General features: G+C 42.6%; 1 protein-coding gene across 1 annotated transcript in view; it reads right to left on the bottom strand.

The window, feature by feature from the left end:
* Positions 1 to 21315, bottom strand: part of LOC146606847 (protein NLRC3-like) — a 1106670-nt gene that overhangs the window by 261573 nt on the left and 823782 nt on the right. Inside the window, exon 11 of the mRNA XM_085349215.1 lies at positions 20697 to 21238. Within this exon, the coding sequence (XP_085205341.1) occupies positions 20697 to 21238 (542 nt within the window). Of the gene's footprint in view, positions 21239 to 21315 lie in introns of the transcript that reaches the window.

The following is a 21315-nucleotide window of genomic DNA, read 5'->3' as shown; positions in this document are numbered from 1 at the left end:
GGCACAACCCGAAAAAGGGACATGGGCCCATTCTTATGCAGGCCCACCACCTGCAGTGGGCGCCATAGGGGTCGCATGCAATGTGTGCCACGTGGCAGCCAGGATCAGAGGCCATGGTGGACGGATCCCCGGCTACCAAGACCAAGACTAGACTTAGTGTCTCATAGTCATTGAAGAACTCTGACTTGCTTCCTGTTCTAGTTGTTCTCTGGAAAAAAATCTGCAGGTCAAACAGGTGCACATACAAAGAGCACATTATTGATTAAAGCCTGGAAAACAACTGAGGCATTTGTCAGCCCGGCACGCTTGAAATGTCCAAGTGTTGAAAACAGTTTTCCATTCGTCACCTCCCCAATGTCCACCAGATGGAACGTGTTTCTAAGATCAAGCTTAGTGAAGATTATTGCTCTATGTAGTGGCTAAAAGCTCCAGCTGAAGCTGTTCTACAGTGGCTGGATGCAAAGCCCAATCACCATATAACACAACGCCTCGCAGATTCATTCCCCATTCTGACTCTGGGATGTGTTGCACTCAGAGAGAGGAAATGTTTGCTGCTATTAGCGTGAATGCATCCCTCCCCGATGGCTAATATAAGCCCCCATGGTGGTATTGTCAATCCTCACAAGAACAGTAGGAAGCGCCTGAAGAAACCACCCAGCGCTGAAACCCTCTTAAACAGCCAAGCCAGACCACCAGGATGGCTGAGCCATCATACCCAGTAGCCGAAGGTATAATCTAAAGGGGACTGTTTTGTGCAGGCGAAAAAGAGTCAGGAATGCTGTGAGCAGGGCTTTGGAAGCTCTGCCATAGCCACCACCAAACAACTGAGTTATTTTTACACATCGGCTAGCATCTGGCCAATCCACCACCTTTCATTGCTCATGCCGTTACAAAACAAACAAACAAAACAAAACCCATCAACCCATAAATACGAAGAATCACTGTCGGCCCACCAGGCAAATGCCCAGTATGCCCGATTGAAGGCACTCACAGCTATGGCCTCTGACAGAGTGATGTAAAAGAGATGGAGTCCAGAGATAAACCCAGAATTGTTATGTGTTGTACTAGAGACAACACACTCGTTTTGCAGGATCCACCTGTGTTATCGCACAGGGAGAATTGATGTGGCCATTCTTCAGTCCTTCTCTATCACTCCTCCTGAGTAAGTCTGCTCAGCTGCACTGACTTCTCACGATGTTCTTGATGAGGAAGCTGATCGTGACTTGTAGTTTCTTTCAGTATTCAGTTATGGCAGTGGTGTCCAAACCCAGGCCACGAGTGTCCTGCAGGTGTTAGACGTGTCCAGCTGATTTAAATGGCTCAACATGCCTTGAAGTTCTCCAGACACCTGGTAATGAACTAATCATTTGATTCAGGTGAGTAGACCCAGGGTGAGATCTAAAACCTGCAGGACACCGGCCCTCGAGGCCTGGAGCTGGCCAAGTTATGAAGCTAACTATTCTCAAGGCTAATGTAACAAGTTCTTCAAATGATTTCGTTTGCAGTACGTATTTTTCAGACCATAAGCTGCAGGGGATTATAAGGCACATTAAGCGAAACAAAGCAGTCAGATAAATCAAACTTTATTAAACTCATTCTTCTTGCTTCCTCCACTTCTCTACCATTGATTCATTAATGTTGAATTCTCTGGCAGCGGCTCTATTCCCATGTTGTTGCAGTATATTAATGACTAACCTCGTATTGTGGATGGATTATCTCAGTTGTTCTCCTGACTGAAGTTTGGTCCGTTTACAGCAGGGGTGTCAAACTCAAATACACAGTGGGCCAAAATTCAAAACTGGAACAAAGTCGCGGGCTAACGTTAATATTTATTGAAATATATTTATTCCTCCAGATATAAGAATGAATCTTTTCTTATGGACTCAAACACGTTTTGCTGAAAAACTGAATATGGAACAAGCAAAGCTTAATACTAAACAATATATATATTAGCTGTATAATACCAGTAGGCCAGCTCTAATAGTAATTTGGTATGGCTTCGCGGGCCAAATGTAATTAGGTTGCGGGCCAAATTTGGCCCGCGGGCCAGAGTTTGACACCTATGGTTTACAGCAGGGGTGTCAAACTCCAGGCCTCGAGGGCCGGTGTCCTGCAGGTTTTAGAGCTCACACTGGGTCAACACACCTGAATCAAATGATCAGTTGATTACCAGGCCTCTGGAGAACTTCAAGAGATGTTGAGGAGGTCATTTAGCCATTTGAATCAGCTGTGTTGGATCAAGGACACATTTAAAACCTGCAGGACACCGGCCCTCGAGGTCTGGAGTTCGACACCTGTGGTTTACAGCATCCTGCCATGCGATTGCATTTGTCTCTAACCATCAGGAACCCTCACGTTAACTTTTATCGAGTGGAAAAGTGTTAGTGTTCGTCCTCCAGCTTCACTGTGTTTATGCTAACATAGCTGTGTCGCTAGCGATCACGTAGCACATCATTATATACCAGCTAGCCCAACTTCAGTAACCCTACAAATGTCACTGCTGTTTAGTTTTCTGTCTTCATTTATGTTGGAAGTGACAGCAGAGCTGTACGTTTTAATTTTTTCAGAAATCTCTCAGTCAGAACATGCTATATCATGCTTAGCCACTAGCAAAACCAGTGAGCTACCTTCCGCTAACTTCCTGCTAACTTCCTGTTAACTTCTAAGTCCGTTAAATATAATAAATTCTGTTTTCATGGATGCCTGGATGTTAAACTTCATAGTTACACCTGGTAAAGCAGCAACACTGATCGTTTTATTAAAGATGAAAGAATTTAGACCGTTTTTAACTCTCAGTGATGTCGCAGAGTTCGTTTGACTTTGGGTCCTGAAGGACGGAGTTTAGGACCCAGATTACTCCCAGATTTAAGAGCACCTTAGTCCGAAAAATATGGCAATAACGACGGCCGCTTGCATGTTCTACAAAAAAATGGTGCTTTGTTGTGTATCTGACGGACAAACACCAAACCAGTTCCACACCACTGAAGTTGCAGCATTTTTACAAACCAATTCTGGTTCATGTGTTTCACTCAACGATCCGCTTTCCCCCTTCTCATTCTCTGTCACCGCCAAGCTTTTTTGGCCATGTGGGTATGAAAACAAAGGCACTTTACCCATATTCTATCGCGATATTTTATTTTTTTATCGTTGCCCAACATTATACCGGTATTACCATGAACAGTATAATGTGGCACAGCCATAGGTGGGCTGGTAGGAATGCTGCGGAGGGAGGAGAGAATGGGTTAGCCAGAGTCTAGAGTGAGATGTACACTTACAGAGAGAGTCGAAACCATCCTACCGGGCGATGTGGTGACAAGAAGCAGGTAGTAAGCGACGTAACAGGCGTGTCTTTTCCTCTGTAGAGCTAACACTCCTGCTGTTTTACTTCTGTACTCCTGTGCATACGTCAAGGATGTCACAATCACATTTTACAGCATCCATGTTATATTAGAGATACTTTAGTCCCAGCAAAGTAGTGTACTGTTGTTGTTTGCTCCATTGCAACAAAACATGCAATGATATTATACTGAATTGCACCAGTTTTTAGGACGTCTATCTTTTACTTTCTGTGGGTTTTTCACTGCTTCTCTGCGATCAGATGAATTGTGCACACTATTTGCTCTTCCACAGCTTTATTTTTTAGTCTTTGAATGTTCCCATCACTTCTGTGATGACAAAAGTCATGATTATGCCATAGTCAGTCTATTTATATAGACCAAAGGCTCATCAGCAGATCCAAACCGACAGAAAGGCCACGGTTTCCTAAGAATAGAGCACTTACCAGTTATTCACATTGAAATGTCCTGTAACGTAGACACCGTTATCATGGTTTTGTTAACCTTAAAGAACAAAACTATGTGCCTGTTTAAATATTTATGGTCTGTATATACATTAATAATATTTACCATTAAAGGCAGTTTACTTTATACCTAGATCATCGATCACAGTGCATCGATCGGCTTCCTGCTTTACTTCCTCATTGATGACTGAGATGCTGCAATTAGTCCTCCAAAATATTAAGCAGGGTGCACGCCATCCCATCAGTTTCCATACTCCTGACATAGAGTGAGATTTCCTGAAGCCTTGCTATTTATAGCTGCAGGAGGCAGCTTCTAGCTTCTCCCTGGAGGAAGCTGTCCTTGTTTTTGTCTTCATCAAAAAACCTTAAAATCTAAAAATACAGACACCAGGTTCTTTGTTGGGCTTCTCTTTGTGGTTTGCTGTGGCTTTGCATCTGCTCTGCATCCCTGACCATCAATGTCACCAACATGTGTTCATGATCAGCCAGTTCACCTCTGAGGGACTTTGGTCTATTCAAACTGGCTGAGATGCTGTGGCTTAAAAAGGCGGTTCAGACTTGAAAACCCTCCGATGGGCTGAATTATAACTCTAATAAGAATAAATAGCTACATTTACAACCTGCATGTTGTGTTTACTTGTGTTGTCTGTGTCTAATATTAACATTTTGTTGATGATCTGAAACATTCAAATGTAACATTTTTGGATTTATTCCTGTGGAGCTCAGGTCGGCACTCCCAGTCAGCGAGCCATGGCATGCATGTATGTGTATGTGGAGACATGTGTCTGTATGTTCGCATGCATGTATTTATACATACATGTATGCATGTGCGTGTATGTTTGTATGGGTGTATCCGTATGTTTGCAGGTGCATGTATAACTTGTACATATCGTTCTTGTGTAAATGTAAATTTGTCTGTGATTGTGTAAATACTTCACACACATGGAGAAATGTCAAACAGCCTTTCATTGTTCTTGTAACAGTGACAATAAAAGCTATTCTATTCTATTCTATTGCTCTGTCATGCATTCTTGCATCTCTTGCCTGCAAGCACACTTTGCAGAGTGCACTCTGTAGTTTATTTTACATAATAGTTAATACAGTACTTGTATTTAAGTGTATTTCGGTTTAGTTTTTTACATCTCATAGCACTGCAAACACTTATAAAGCATAAAGTTTACTGAGAACCGATTAGTAATTAGGGATGGGTACCGGTGTCCGGTGCCATGATGGCACCGGTTCTGACATAAACAGTGGTAACCAGACTGAAAGGCAGCGCACATTTCGGTGCTTTATTTCTGTGCTTTTTTTTTCCTGAGCTGTCATACACTTTAGATTCTAGCCAATCATTTTACGTTTCCGAGGATAGTAGGCGGGCCCAGGTACGTACGTTCTTTTAGAGCAGAGCTACAGATTAAAAATGCCCAAGGCGAAGCGGTCAAAGTCTGGCTGTACTTCACAGCAGAAGATGCAAATTCAGCAGCAACAAGTGCTTTAAGCTGATACTGTGATACTGTCAAAGGAGGTAACACCTCGAATCTGATGACACACCTGGCGACGCATAGCGTTTTTTTTAAAAGCCGAGAAATGCACCGTATTTGATAGCTTGCTGCGAGACCTCACACCGTGCACATCTACTGCGGGTGTGGTGCCTGTTATCGGACCCGGAGTTAGCAACATCCCCAAAAACCCGAAGAGGAGAGTCCTGGCCCCTAGCCCTGCCAGTGTAGCAGAAATGATGAGGATGATGATGCAGCAGCAGCCGTTCTTCTCTGCGTGAGGAGCTTAATGTTGTTCGTGTGTAATTTACGTTGAGTAGGCTAACCACGTTATTACATTAATGCATGTAAGGTGAACTAGCAAACATCATCATAGCTACATGTGGCTGTCTTCTTGTTTGATGGCAGATACTCCCTTCACCCTGGCCAAAAAGGCTAAAATGACCAAAGAAAAAGTGGGAAACAGCTAAACATGAGAGGTTTTTGGACAAAGTTTGTGTTTTTTCCATTGTTTAAGCACTGCTTCCAGCCAAGAGTGATACCATATATGCCCCATAGCTGCAGAAAAGGCTAACATTGTTATCTTTTTACAAAAAACAGCTGAACATGAGAGGTTTTTGGACCAATTTTGTGTTCTCCATTCGTTAAGCACCGGTTTGAGCACCGTTTAAGCACCGGCACCGTTTCAAAAGTAACGGTTTGGCACCGGTATCGGATAAAACCTAAACGATACCCATCCCTATTAGTAATAAGAGCCTTCTTGTAGTTGCACTAAACTGCACGATAAATCATAGAAGTAATTCAGACAGGGAGTTTTACAGTGGGGCAAAAAAGTATTTAGTCAGCCACCGATTGTGCAAGTTCCCCCACCTAAAATGATGACAGAGGTCAGTAATTTGCACCAGAGGTACACGTCAACTGTGAGAGACAGAATGTGGAAAAAAAAATCCATGAATCCACATGGTAGGATTTGTAAAGAATTTATTCGTAAATCAGGGTGGCAAATAAGTATCAGCACACTGATAGCAGAACACAGGTATGTGAGTCTCTACGACGAGGTCAGAAACCAGTAACAAATGTTTCATGTGATTCGTTTTTCTCCAGTTTGTCTGCAGTGAACCTTAAATACTCACTGAACCAGCTGTTTCCTGATGTGGTGACGTGTGTCGGTGATGAAGCCAACACTCTGTCCAGTGTTGGGCAAGTTACTTGAAAAAAGTAATCAGTAACTAATTACTGATTACTTCCCCCCAAAAGTAATCCCGTTACTTTACTGATTACTTATTTTCAAAAGTAATTAGTTACTTAGTTACTTTTTAAAAACACGATTTACAACCTGAAGAGGTGATAAAGAGATAGCTCTTTCAGCCCAATTCTACTTTTTCTGCATAATCCATCATACAAAATGTAATCAAATGGAAAAGTCTCTTTTTAAAACTTGTTTTATTAGATTTAATCTTTTAACTTTATGCATCAAGCAAACATTTAATTATCTGCAACATTCTCTGACTGGAAGAAATTAGTTTAACATTTAAACCTATTTTCTGCACATTCCAGCTCATAAAATAAAATATTTTGTGTGTTTACACTCAGTCTTTCAAATAGATGCAAGTAAAACACAGCAGAAGATAAATAAAGTCACAGACTCAGCGGTCCTGTTGCTCTATTTTCACCTGTAAAGCAGGAGTGGGGTAGGCGGAGGTTTACCCTGGTGCAGGTGTGCCGCGGTCAGTGGAAGAATCCGTGAGTTTCTCTGTGAGTTTCCCATTACGTCGTAGCTACTCGGTGCTTGTTGGAAGTTTAGGGTTTTTTCGCTGTAAAAAGAAGTTTTCTTCCCACGCACAGCGGACACTAATGTTTTTGTCACTTTTTATGGAATCAAACTCAAAGTAAGGTCAGTACTTCCACGCTTTAAACGCTGCACGCTCATACTCTCTCTGCACTCGATATGTGATCCACTGTTGATCTGCACACAGCTGTTGTCACGAACGGCGCACTCGCTTACGTCACTGTCGTGAGACATTCTCGCAAAAAATCACGGTTTTAGTAACGCAGTAACGCAGCGTTCCTACGGGAAAGTAACGGTAATCTAATTACTGTTTTTGCAATAGTAATCCCTTACTTTACTCGTTACTTCAAAAAAGTAATCGGATTACGCGTTACTGGAGCGTTGTTCTCCTCTGTAACAAAGCAGTGATAAAGGAATAGATGCTGATTTTATTAACTTGTGTCTTTGTGCTGCTGGATTCAGTCTGAAGCAGGCAGCAGTGCTGAACCTACCAGTGTAAATGTGATGGTGGAAGCAGAGGCCAGCACTTGGCAGTGCTAAACACAATAAAAGACTCACAAGTTCCTGCTCAAAGGTCAGCTGCCTTCAGATCAATCATTAACCTGCAGCAGGTTGTGGCCTGATGTGTTTGTAAGAGTTTCACTTTCAGGAGGAGAAGATTTAAACGAGTCACACAAATGTGAACTACAAAGTCTGTGACACACAATTTATGCAAACTGCATGAAATCTGACCTGAAGAAATCCAGTCTTCTGCCTGTTGTGGTTGTGACAGCTGCTCGTAGGAGAGTTTGTTTGTAGGAGGTGGAGATGTTCTCAGATCAAGTGCGTAATCGTCTCTTTGTGTAGACGCTAAAAGCTGTGAGCCAAAACTCTCTGCTCTGAAACTCTTCACTCAGTCCTCACGCTGAGAGTTTAGAGGCTGAACTTCTTGTTCCTCCATAACACTTTTCATGAAACAGCAGAAATGAGCTTGTGTTTCTCAGCAGTGCGCACACAGAGAACCGATCCTCTCTGCTCAGTCTGAACAAATCAAAGTGAAACGTCAGTGAAAACACAGCTGCTGATCAAACTGTGTCAGATTAATGCCTCAATGTTTCACTGTGAGGTTAAAAAATACATAAAAATGATTTAAAGAAGTAGGAGGCAGATTTTCACAATAAGAGCACTTTGTTTTTAATTCAGTTAATGTCAAACTGTCATCAACACCTCTGTGTTGTCTCCGTCTCTGAGCAGATTCAGGCATTACTCAAATAATAAAGGCTTTTTTTCACTATTATACTTTTCATTAGTCTCCAGGTTGATGATTATAAACAGAATTATTAAAGTTTTTATCATTTCAGGCTGAAAATCAACATGAATTTGGTTCTAATCAAAGAAGCTCCTTTAATGTGTGTCATTAAAATCCTCACACAGACTTAAAAAGGCGACATTAACATTAAAATAAATGAAAGAAGCTTCAGCTGAGAGCTTCATGCAGTCATCATCAGCAGCTCATAGCAGTCACAGCTCTTTATTACGCAGCTTTGCAGGAATTAAAGTGGCTGAAGTGTCAGAGTTTGTGTGAGAAGCTGCTTCATGGACAGCTGTACACACGTCTTTATTATTTCTTCATAAATCAAACACACAGGTTTGTCTGCAGATGATTTAAAGTGTGTCGTTGTGCAGTTAAAGCTGTTTGTGTGACGCCCTGACCTCCTGTGAATGAAACAGCCAATCAGATCCATCAGAGAGAGAGCAGGAAGTGTTGTGTGTTTGTGACAGAACAAGGAAACAGTGATGATGATGAACATACAGGTCCTCTGATGTTTCCTGTTACAGTAACGCTTGTTCATCTGTTGCTCTCCTACACTTTCCTATAAATAAAGGAGAAAAAGTGCGTTTAGTTTCATTTCCTACAGCTCAGAGTTACACTTCACATTCCTGCTGTCACATCAAAAAGCTTCACTTTGGTCCAACATCTACATGTTAACATGAAACACAGACAGACTCAGAACATCTGGAACATCTGCACTTTGACCCAAACTGTTATAGCAGGATATTTTCTGCATATTTCTTATGTTGGACCTGTTTGAACTGTAAACGACCTGTAATCATCTGTAAATGGTGTGAGACACACTGAGGCCACCTACAGGGCAGCTGGGGAACAGCAGGGATCTGAAATCATACGAGATGTTAGTGAGAAGAACAAACGGACTTAAGATGGGTCGAAGTGATCAAAGTTGATCTAAAACAGAAGATAAATCCAAAGCAGCATCAGATGAATGTTACCATTTCCAGTTACGGCGCCCTTCATCTAATATGGAAATGTGTTGTTTTTTTTTTAGCCGTGTTGTTGTTCTTCCTATTGTGTTTAGGCCAGAGATGCTCTTCAAACAGCTGACAGACATGACCACATTACAAGAACATGGTGTGAGTCCGATTTGATATTCCAGTCAACGCTGAGAGACCTTAACCAGGAAGTCAGAGGTCAGCTGATGCTGCGAGCAGGAAGTGAACCAAGGGAAAGGTTCACTCTACTCAATCTCAAAGAAAATATGCTGGTATTTGTTGATGTTGATGGTACAATAAAAATATATAATATAATAAATAATAAAATATCATGTGATGATGAGATGTGTTGTTGGTGTTTGTATTTTCTGTAAATGTCTTTTTTAATGTAAATGCTTTGTTCCAGACGGACAGGGAATCAGTTGCTGTACGATGACATCATCTTGATGTTGACGAGGAGGGCGAGAAAAACTAGTTTTGTCCTGCAGATGGCGATCTTGCACCGTGTTCAGAGAGCCGACACTTTGATGGTGCTGCTCTACTCAGCTTACTTTAGCCTGGGTTGGACTCTATATGAGCAGCTTCCACTCTGGTTTCACTCTTAAACACACTTGTTTGATTTCACTTGTAAAAGTTGAAGAATAAATATTTTATTACAAAATTATTTGTTGATGCATTTTTTTAGGGTCAAATATCTTGTTTGATTTGAGGAATGAACTGTTAGGGTGGAAAAAGTGAATCAGGTTAAAATAGTGGTGCTTTATATCAGTGAAGATGTATAATGTAATTTAAAATGTTGATGATGGGTTGTAGTGGGCTTGTACTTACAAAACTGCCTCATTTTATTGGAACGATCCACAGTTGCATCCATTCACGGATGACATCTGACATCATTTGACATCTGGTCTGAACACGTTTGTACACAAGATGCCTCAGTTCTGGATGTTCCCACAGACTCCTCTGTGCACCTAAAGGAAAGGTCAAGGGTCAGCAGCACATGTAGTTGGGACAATTCTTCAGTCGCACAAACTACACAATCATTTTCCTCCAATGACGACTTTTCACTTGCAGAAATGGTCCTGTGTGATTTCCAGGCTGTGATATAAAAACTAGTTCCTAATGGCAGCGACTCACTCAGTAAACATGTGTTTCCTTCACCAACCTCACACACAGATCCAATAAGATCAGGAAGTGGGCAGTATAGTACAAGATGTGTTATTCTGTGCTGCACTGCCCAAACTAAAGATCTGCTGAAGTGTTGGAAATGATCCAGATGTTTATTTTGGACGATACAGCAGAAGATCAGACATGAAAGTGGAGATAACACAGAAGACCTGCAGCAAAGGTCAGAGGTCAGACTGGGCCCTGGATTCAACAATGAGCCAATGATCATCAAGCAGTGAGTAAAGCAGAGCCCTGACGTTCTGACATTCATCACACAGTCAGAACAAATGTCTGCTGATGACTTCATCTCATGAAACGACTGATAGATGTCAGTTCATTGATCAGCTGAGCTGCTGATCTTCATCGTCACAGAAACATTCAGCTTGTTTCAATCAGTAAATAACTCCCACTACTCCCAGTTTGAACTGTTCCCACTCAAAATGCTGTGAGAACAATGATCATTGTAGAACTTCACAAACATCACGTGTTGTTTTCCACATGTAAGATCAGCAAACACACAGAAACTTCCTGTTGCCACACACGGCCTCTAAAATCTCTTCCACGCTTTCTGTCTGAAGTCCACTCTCTGTGTCGGATCCACAGGAAACAACAAGATCTTATTAACATGGTTTTCAATGTGTCTCCTTCCAAAAAGTCCAACCAATGAACAAATGTGTGTATTTGTGGAGGCCGAACAAAAGCATGACACATTTCTCTGTTTCTATAAACTGGAGTCAAACACAAACATGAAGAGTTTCACTGACAGACTCCAAAATGCCCCCACAGTGGATCAAAGGGAAATCCTACAGTGTGGCCAGAGACTCTTAATGGCTCCAACATCAACACATCCACAATGTTGGATCCAGTTCTGCCTCACAGAGTTACTAAGACACACCCTCTGCCAGCATCACAACAGCTCCACCTGCTTCACCTGCCTCCTCAGCATCTGTACACCTGAAGAGAAAAGAAAGGCTCCAACAGCTCAAATCTACAAAGGATTCATGAAGTTTCATCCAACAATAACATGTTTGCCTTCCACAGTGTGCTGTTAGACACCACTGTACCTCTGCCATTTCAAAAAGAGCAGCTTGGGAACATTTTGGCTCCAAACACTTTGTGTTTAAGTTCTTTGTTTTCTTTGTGAAGCCGACAACATCTGGAGCTTTGTGACTCATAGAAACATCATTTTGTTCTTTAGATGACAGCAGATTGGGACTGAATAATCAATCACTATCAAACCAATAAAGACAAACATGCTGATTTTACAGGAACTTTGTTGGAGAAGCTGCAAAGACATGAAACTGGTGGAGATCCCAAACCAGTTGATAGTGCTGGTTATTCCAAATAAAGCTGTTTCCCTTTGAGATGAAATGACTTTCTGTCCTGATATATAATAAAGATGTTGTTGTTTTTGAGCCCCTGTATTAAAAGTAGTTTAAAGTCAGCTTGAGTTTGATGTCTTTATGTCAAAGCTGCTCATGATGTTGAGCTGCTGATGGAATAAAAACAATATAAAAGCATGTAGTCCAGACTTAAATGCAGCCTGTTGTTAGCTGAGGTCCACACACAGTGTTTGACAGTGTAAAGTGTGTGAAAGGGCTGCTGGTGGAGCTCACTAGGATGAGCAGGTGACCACGAGGTGGAGAGCAGCTGGCCTGGCTTTGACCCGGGCCACGCCCCCTTTCTCTCTGCTTTGCTGTCACTTATCTTCACTGCTCTGTCCAATAAAGCTGAAAAAGGCCCCGAATCAAAGAAATCTGCTGCAGCCTCTGAAATGTCTTCTGTTTCCTTCCCGACGGCTTTTTCACCGTCAGCCCATCAGACAGTCCAGCAGCATTTATGATGATGTCATGATGTTGAAGAGGCTGCTACGGTGGCCTCCCATGACCCCCAGCCTCATCACAGCTGAGATGCAGACATTTGAAAACATTCAGCAGACAACTGAATAACAGTCCAACACAACAGTCTGTGTGCAGACACACACTGACCTTTCATATAGTCAAACACAGCTGGTTGAGTCATTTCTCTGTGAGTCTAAAGTGAATCTAGTATTTGAAAGTCCACTTCCTGTATTTGTTGTTGAAGACTTCTTCAGCTTCTTCTCAAGGACATCAGCTGCTTGTTTGGCAGCAGAGGCAGTTAAGAAGCTTCCTGAAAAACACTGAACAGTGAGTTCACTGTGGCATATGACAGATTCAGCTTTCTGTGTGCAAATGTGTCTGTGTCGACCTTTCAAATGCTGTTGAATCCAAAACATCAGCGGCTCCTCGGCTGCTCACTTCATGCACTTCTGTCTGTGTGACAGTCCAATGACATCACAGCTGTTTCCAGCCCCAGTGTCTCAGGACTGGACACCTTTAAACATGTCGAGGATCAAACAGCGTCCAGCTAAACACACATGAAACTATCAGAGCTGACAATCATTCCAATAACATCTAATGGTTCATGTATGTAGACACAGGACTACAAGGAAATGGCTCTCAGCATCTGGCTGTGGGAACACATGAGTCCCTGTTTGTGTTCAGATTGTGTGCATGTTTTAGACGTGTGTCACATGTAGAAACACAACAATCCCACAATGACACACAGATGTGTTTGACACAGCTGTGCAGCTGTAAGTTGTTTCTAATGATTCATTGAAGCTCTTCTAACATTCTGGAGACGATCAGTACATGAATCTGTTCAACACGACAACAATTTGACTTCAGTGTGAACGTTTGCATTAAATAACCTTCTTCATCCAGCTGACAGCATCTTCATCCTATGATGTGAACAGTTCCTCCTGTTGATGACAAACCTCTGACAGGATCTGCTTGAGGAGCTTTTTCATGTGCAGCTCTCTGAGCTCAGGGCTGAGCTGCTGTTTCATCTTTAAGAGCTGCTGCCTCCTCGCCGGACTTGTTCTCCTCTTCTTCTCCTAATGACACCATTTCTGCTTCATATTAAATTCAATAAAGATGCTGACATGTATCTGTAGCAACAACATCATTGAATCTAGAACAACTGGAGCCAAACCAGTGGCTCTGCTGGGATCACTGGTGAGCCAACACTTCCTTGTTGGATGCAGATTTCAGGGCTTCCTTTTGCTCCTCCGTTATAACTGTTCTCTCTTCTCAACACATGATGACACAAAGGAATCAGCAGTGACAAAGATGATGCTGAAGAGAAGCACACACTTCACACATATAACAGAGCAGTGCAGTTACACACACCTCTGCTCGACATCAGGCCTCAAACAAAGACACAAAACACTAACTTGACTCTAAACAGAAGAAACGAGCAGCTGTTTCTGTTCTGTGCTTATTTATATTTGACACACATGCTTCTCTTTGTGCAAACACACATCGCACTATAAGGGTAACCTCGCACACAATGATTGGACAGCACAGTGATGATGCTGGGAGATCCTATACGCAGCAACACAGAAACACTGAGAACTTTAAACAATGATGGAAAGTGTTATAAATGACTTGTTGGCCTCTGATCTGTCACAAACAGCTGAAACGTGTCTCTCATGAGTCACATGAAGGTTTTTGACAGAAAGGACAAAAAGTAGCTGCAGTCAGTTTGTGTCATTTTTATATTTATTCATCTGGGAGAAAAATCTGAGGGACATTAAAATGTGTTTTCAACAGAGACAAGAACATGAATATAACAGAACAGGTAAATGAACATGTTTCAAGTAAACAGCTGGACTGATCAGGTCCAAACACAGAGTGATAAACTTGTCAAACAGCTGTCATATCTTTATATAGAAGCTCTTTATAAATGCTGCTCACTGCAGTCTGTTTACTAATAATGTCAAAGTGTTAGAAACACAGAAACATCAGAATGGTCTTTGTTCACAGAAACCTGTCTGGGATCCTTTGTTGTTCTTTTGATGCAGAGTTACATTATAAATATAAAGAGTTATTTCAGAGTCTCATCAGTTTTCCTGCATGTCTTTATTTAACACATCAGCAGGGCTGAAGCTCTCATGTTAAACACACACTGATCTATGGACACGTTCATGTGTTTCTAACAGAACCAGGCTGTTATCAGCCTGCACTAACATTATGTCACACACACTGAATGTAACAGTGACAGTTTACATCATCACACAATCAGCTGTGATTGTTTCACTGTCATCAAACGAGTCAACAGGAAGTAGAATCAATAGAAACCAATCATTTACTGACAGCATGTCTGATGGAAATAAGTGCAGATTATGTATGAAGTCTAACTGCACACAGTAACTGTGTTACAATAAGGACTTAACAGCGCCCTCTGCTGGAGTGTTTCAGTACTGCGTTAACTAGAATACACCACCTCCTCCTCACACCACCTGCTACAGCTCTACTCTTCTATGACTACAGTCATCCACAGCACTGATGTGAGGTCACATGGTTCATATGTAAGGAGCACAGCTGACCTCAGGTCAGTTTAATGACTGTGAGCAGCAGCTGTGTTATTGTCACTGTGACAGGGAGACACTCTCAGACACAGCGCTCATGTCAGCTTGTTCTCATGCAGGAGGATCAGGAGCTCCATGTTTGTCTTTCTGTTTGAATCATGATGTGTTTGTGCCATCAGAGTCTGTCATGAGTACTCAGGGTTTCACAGCAGCTCTTCTGGATGCTGACGAGGACTCCAACCTCATGTTTCACCTCTCTGAGCTTCTGATGTCTGTGAACACTCGTGTTTCTTCTCTGGGCTCATCTGGACAAAAACACCTTTCTGTGTTTGGCTGCAGCCTCATTCTGACTGACAGGAAGTGTGTTATCCATGAGCTGCACTTCTGTGAGGAAGTTTCCTGCTGTGTTTCCTGTCTGTGGACAAACACGAGTGTTCCAGCTGAGGACTTGCTTCCTTCCACCTGTCCATACAGGACATCACGCTGTCTGCAGCTCTGTAAATGCAGCTCCAGGTCCTTCCACGTGCTGCTCTGTATTTGTGCAGTTTGTAGTGTGTCCTGGGAAACGTAGCACACATGGTGTTCTTCTGCTGTTTCCTCCTTTCACTGAGTGTGAAACACTGACGCTGTGCTGTTGTTCACAGAGGGGAGCTGATTCTAGCTGCAGCTGGACTCTGTCATCTAACTGAATGTGTTGGTGCTGATCACGGGGCTCTGAGGGGGGAGCAGCAGGAGGACTCTGGATGCTGACGTCAGTGTATCTGTGGAAGCTCCCACAGCGTGTCTGTCATTCAATATTGTGCTGTATATTGTATCTATGCAAAGATGAACAGACTGTGTGTTCACTGGTCTCTGTGCTGCAGCTCTGATGTCATCATCACTCCCTCCTCCACCCTCAGCAGTCCCAGCATGCTGCTGTGGTGCACCCCACCCTCACTCTACACCTGAGCCACAGACCACACCCTCCACCTCAATATACACCACAGTTTTCTCTGCTGTGGAAATGAGATCAGGAGGAAATCATCATTATTATTATTTAATAAACGCTCACATTAATGTGGGCTTATTTGTTTCATATTAGAAACATTAGTTGAGTGTTTTTAGTATAAAATGGTCAAAGTCCCTCTTTTTGCTCCTCCCCTCACCTGTGGATGGGCGGTGCTGTTACCGTGGTGACAGCTTGGATGTGTTTCAGTCCTGCCTGGTTATCACTGCAGGAATCTTTCACATTTATTACAGGTAATAACTCTGATTTTTCTGTGTATTATGAACCAAATGTATCCTGATACACACAGAGATGGATGAGCAGAGGTCACATGATGAAAGAACAAACATGGAGTCTTTGATTTCTTTAGATATTTATTGATGAATGCAAACAAACCTGACACTGAACCATCGTCCAGCAGAACAAACCTGGTCACATGACCTGCTGACCCAAACAGTGCAAAGCTCCATGGCAACAACAACAAACAGCCTCACATATGTTAACAGAGGCTGTTAGAAGCACAGAGTCTTTACAGTCTTTCTCCTGTTTGGACACAGATCTCTGCACATCTTCATCACAGTTACTCACAGACGTGCAGAGTGTGTGGATATCAAAGCTAAGTTTCCACCATGTTTGTAGTCTGTACTGGGACTCATGGAGCATCTCTCTATGAGCACTCAGTGCTTTAAACAGTGAGTCCCAGTTTAACCAGCAGCCTTCACACCACACATCACACAGACATGGAAACTTCAAACCTCAGACTGAAGACACCATCAGAAATAAACAAATTGTGATGAAGATGAAGAACTGGACCAGTTTGCTGTGGTTTCTTCTGTTCCTGTCAGAAATAAGAGTCTGGCAGCACTTTGCTCTCCTTCCACATGTTTAAGGAGGAAGTGAAGAAGAGCGAGTGAGTCGTCTTCCTCTGTGGGCCCAACATCAGGCAGCAGCCACGTATTTTTAAAAACCCAGCACACTGCTTCAGAAACACTGAGTCCAGGTGACCAGAGTCATGTGATCAGTGAGGTCTTCACTCAGGACGTCACTGCTTCAGGACCTGATTCAGAGGTTTATGAGGACGTGGATCATTGGTGCTGATGTTGTGTGAGAGCTGGTGAACCATGGGGAACATAAATAACAACCAGGCCATCAGCAGTTCTACCCCCAGCTCTAAAACCTACATAACACACTATACATATAGTTATTGTTAAGGTTCAAATATTGAGGAAGGAGAGTACAAACAACCAGGTCCAGAAGAGCTTGGTCAAACAATTGATTTTAATGAACACAGGCGTGGGGGGACCAGCGCCGTACGCAGACAGCGCTGATCTCCGACTAATCAAAGCATAAACAGATATTTTATACCATCGGGGTTTGAATTTAATGACGCCCCTTCAACGTCACACAGATACATACATACATACGTCAAATCAAAACCACAATGACTTTTAACACAGTTTGAAAAGAACATTATCTCTATCTTCATGGCAGATGTTTCCTGTCAACCTTTTGACTGCCGCTTCTCCAAAACCACAGACCATGCTCTGCAGTAAGATACCACTTCTGCACGCCCGCAGTTGCAAGCAAACATGATTAACCTCTCACCTATAACTGAATGTATCTACTATGTGTGTGTGTGTGTCACGACCTCACTTGGCACTCTGTGTCACCTCTCACCTACTAACGCTCGCAGTCAAACAGAGGCCACTCTCAAATGTGTTAGCAGTTTACTAAAACTATATATGTAGTATATTGAATAAATGTTTTAATCAAGAACCTCTACTAGAAGCTTAATAAAAGAATATAAAAGTATAAAAGATAATAATGAACAACCTGGTTATTCAAATAGCATCATCCAAACAGCTCCTCAGAATAAGCTGCACTTACACTCTGCTTTTAGTTTCACTTTTGCAAAAGCACGCTCTGCAAACCTGCAGCTTCCTGTCAAGACTTTGCACAGAGTGGACTCAGAATCAACAGAATCAGCCCATACACACTTAAGATTATAACAAGCATTCAAAAGCATTTAAGATCATAGATTCAACTCAACAGTTTAAAGTGGTTATAACTGCACCTGTAGTAAAGGCTAATTGGGTACCAAAATGTTTAAACATCTGAATGCAATATCAATGCTGTAGATTATATTATTAATGCAATGGTAATGATGATGATTATTAACAGTAGCAACAAAATAATTTCCCTGATCTCCACATTATACAGGTTATAGTATGTTATATATAAACGTAGCTGAAGCAGTTTCATTTGTAGCTTCACGCTGCACTTCACATGTTTGTCCACCAGATGGCAGCACAGAGGCCTGTGTTGGAAAGCTTTGAGTAATGAAGCGTTTTCAATCCAAGCTTCAGAAAGCTTCATGTGGTCATCAAGGAAGCAACCAGGAAATATCTGCTGTGTGTAAAAACAGCAACACAAGAATCCAGGATGAAGACAAGAAACTCAAAGCTCACAAAACAGGTGGAGCTAATTTTGTGACGTGTTTGTGTAAAAACACCACAGAAGTGAATCATCAAAGTTTCCATGTGAGCTGATGATGCTGCTGCAGAGTTTCTGTGAACCTCCTGTGACCCCGCCTCCTCATACAGAGACATCTGATTGCTCTTCAAACTGCATCACGTGGACACATGTGATTGTGTGTTGTAGTATTGATCCCAATGCTGGTATCAGTCCTGGATCAATAACACTGGATGGATGCGTTCAGCATGGAGCCCTGAGCTGTGTTACAGACAAACATGGAAACTGACAGGTCTGTGTCATTCACAGTCTGTAACACTTCTAAACAACAGAGGCTGACCCAAGTGCCTCAGAGCCAGGCACGCTCACATCACAGCTCTCTAAATAAGCCAGTTTCAAAATAAGAGCTGAAAGCTGTGTTTGCTTGTGTTAGCTTATTATTGTGGAGACTAACATTCAGTGATCATGTGTTCAGACTCATAATGATTACTCTCAGAAATCCTGATCTTTGTATTTACTGTGTGTTGGATCAATAACTGAGATTCATGGTATCACACAGCTGTGCTGCTGCTGATGTCAGCACATCTGGAACAATACGAGGTATCTGCTAGCAGACTGAGCAGGACGTGAGACCTGTGGACTGTTTAAAGCTGTCCCTCCACAGCTCACTCAGACCTGATCCACACCTCAGTGATATTCTCTGACTTCCTCAGTAGAGACAGAAACCATTCAGATCTGGGACCATCAGCTGACTGATGATGTCACACAGACTGTGTTTTTCAGGAACAGTGATTCTGATGTGAGCCTGCTAGCTGACAGCAGACCTGATGAAAGCACATGTTCACATCTGTGAGGACAGACTGGACTCTTTGACTGCACCTTGGTTCTCCTCAGAGGTCTGTACAGGAGCATGTCCACCCCCACTGAAGATCTCAGTCACTGTGAAACATAGAAAGCTGCTTGTGTGGCCTCTGCCTCACATGTAGATACAGCTACAGGTTTCTCTGTCAGTCAGACTGAAACAGTGTCCTGATGCTGCATCATTCAGCTCTGTGCCCCAGTCAGCATCACTGGGAGCTACCAGTGTTTCTGCCCTTTTCCTGTAACACTACACTCAGCACAGGCTCAGCTGGTATCCAGTGTTGGACTTTGGCTTCAGCTGCTGTGATAGATCCTCTAACATAGATCAGCTCTGCTACATGTTGTTAGATAAGTGCAGCTGCTGTCATGTCCTGATGTTTCTCTGGCGCAGCAGCTTCTCCATCAGAGGTTCACATGGAGCTGATCCAGTATCTCCAGTAACTGTGTTCTGTGCCTCACTGGTTCATCCTTCTGTCTGTGTGACGTCAGTCAGATGTTGAAGTTAAACTCTGTAATCTTCACTGTGTCACAGAGTTCAGTGAGTCCCGTTATTCACAGTATCAATCAGATCATCAGAGAACAGCTGATCAGCAATCAGTGGTGCCAACAGCGCCTCCTGTGGTGAGAGGATGCAATAATGCAATGTAGCATTTTTCCACTCAACACTTGCAGTCATGGAAACTGTCTGTTGGATCTGTGTGACGTTGCTTTCTTGGTTAGAGTTCCTCACAAATGTCCAGATGATTCTTCTAATGAGGCGTCGACCATGTTTGCAGCTCTTTGGAAGAAAACGTCGCCCTTTGCCATCCTTACTTTTCTTTGACTTCTTCAAATGCAGCTGAACTCCAGCTGGTATTTTCTTGGACTTTGCAGCTGTTTCTGGTCATCAGTTCATTCCTGCAAACCTCTGAAGCTGAACAACAATGATGCTGCATTGCTGGCTGATCCCAAAAGGTTGATTCTGTTCATCTGGACGTTTTCAGAAACGTTTGCTCACTGATCAGGTGACTTCTTCAGTCTCAGCTGACTGCAGCTTTACAAGCTTACAAACAGCACATTTGCACAATGACTGAAAGCAGCAGCACCTGATATATATGATACTAATATAATACATATACATATATAATCCATACTAATGATGAAGGAACTGAGCTCACAGTCCATTGTTCATTCAGTGAACTACTCAGTTTATTTTGGGCCTCAGAAATGCTCACTCTGTTTGTACATCACTGTCAGCAATAGACTCATTCTGCTGTGTGGACAGGAACACATGTGACATCACTTCCTGTTTGTTTGTGACTGAAGAAGTTTACAAGGAATCATTTAGAAGAGTTTCAAACATCAACTGATTGAATCCATGAATCTGAAAACGTGTTTGTGAGTGAAAGAGACAGACATGTACAGACTGAACTATCTGTTCAACAGTCAGAGTGTTTCTGTAACAGGAGACACTCTTTACACTCCACTCAGCACAGGGACACTGAGCCACCAGGAGTCCAGGGAAACATAAACCCAGGATGAAGAGTTTGAGTGAATGTGGTGTTGAAGGTGTGGAGGTGGATCAGAGTGTCAGAGGAGACTCTGTAGAAGGACAGAGTGCCAGCAGGACAGTCCACATACACTGCTGCTCTGTTAGAGACAGAGGAGGAGGAGGAGGAGGAGATGGATGTTTGTCTGTTATTGTGACTGACGTAACGAGGACCATCATCTGAGCAGCACAGACTCCAGGACTGATCATTGTATCCAAACAAACAGTCATCACTGACTCCTTTCCTTCTGATGCTTCTGTAACTCACTGATATAAAAACGTCTCCTCTCCACTCGACCTCCCAGTAACAGCGACCAGTCAGACCATTTCTACACAGCAGCTGATAATTAAAACCATCAAATCTGTCTGGATGATCAGGATATGACTGAACCTCCTCCACATGTGTCACCTTCCTGTTGTTGTCAGACAGTTGGAGCTCTGTGTTCACTGTGTTTGTGTCGATTGTGAGTTGACAGGAATCTGATGGAGAGAACAAACACAATCCAGCTGCAGTTATTGATCCATCATCTGTTCATTGATTGACACTTTGATGATGA

The sequence above is a fragment of the Diplotaxodon limnothrissa genome, unplaced genomic scaffold (assembly GCF_057381915.1).
Source record: "Diplotaxodon limnothrissa isolate DT_005_m unplaced genomic scaffold, D_limnothrissa_male_GT1.1 unmapped_scaffold_4, whole genome shotgun sequence".
Lineage (NCBI taxonomy): Eukaryota > Metazoa > Chordata > Actinopteri > Cichliformes > Cichlidae > Diplotaxodon > Diplotaxodon limnothrissa.
This window is presented reverse-complemented; position numbering and strand designations above follow the sequence as displayed.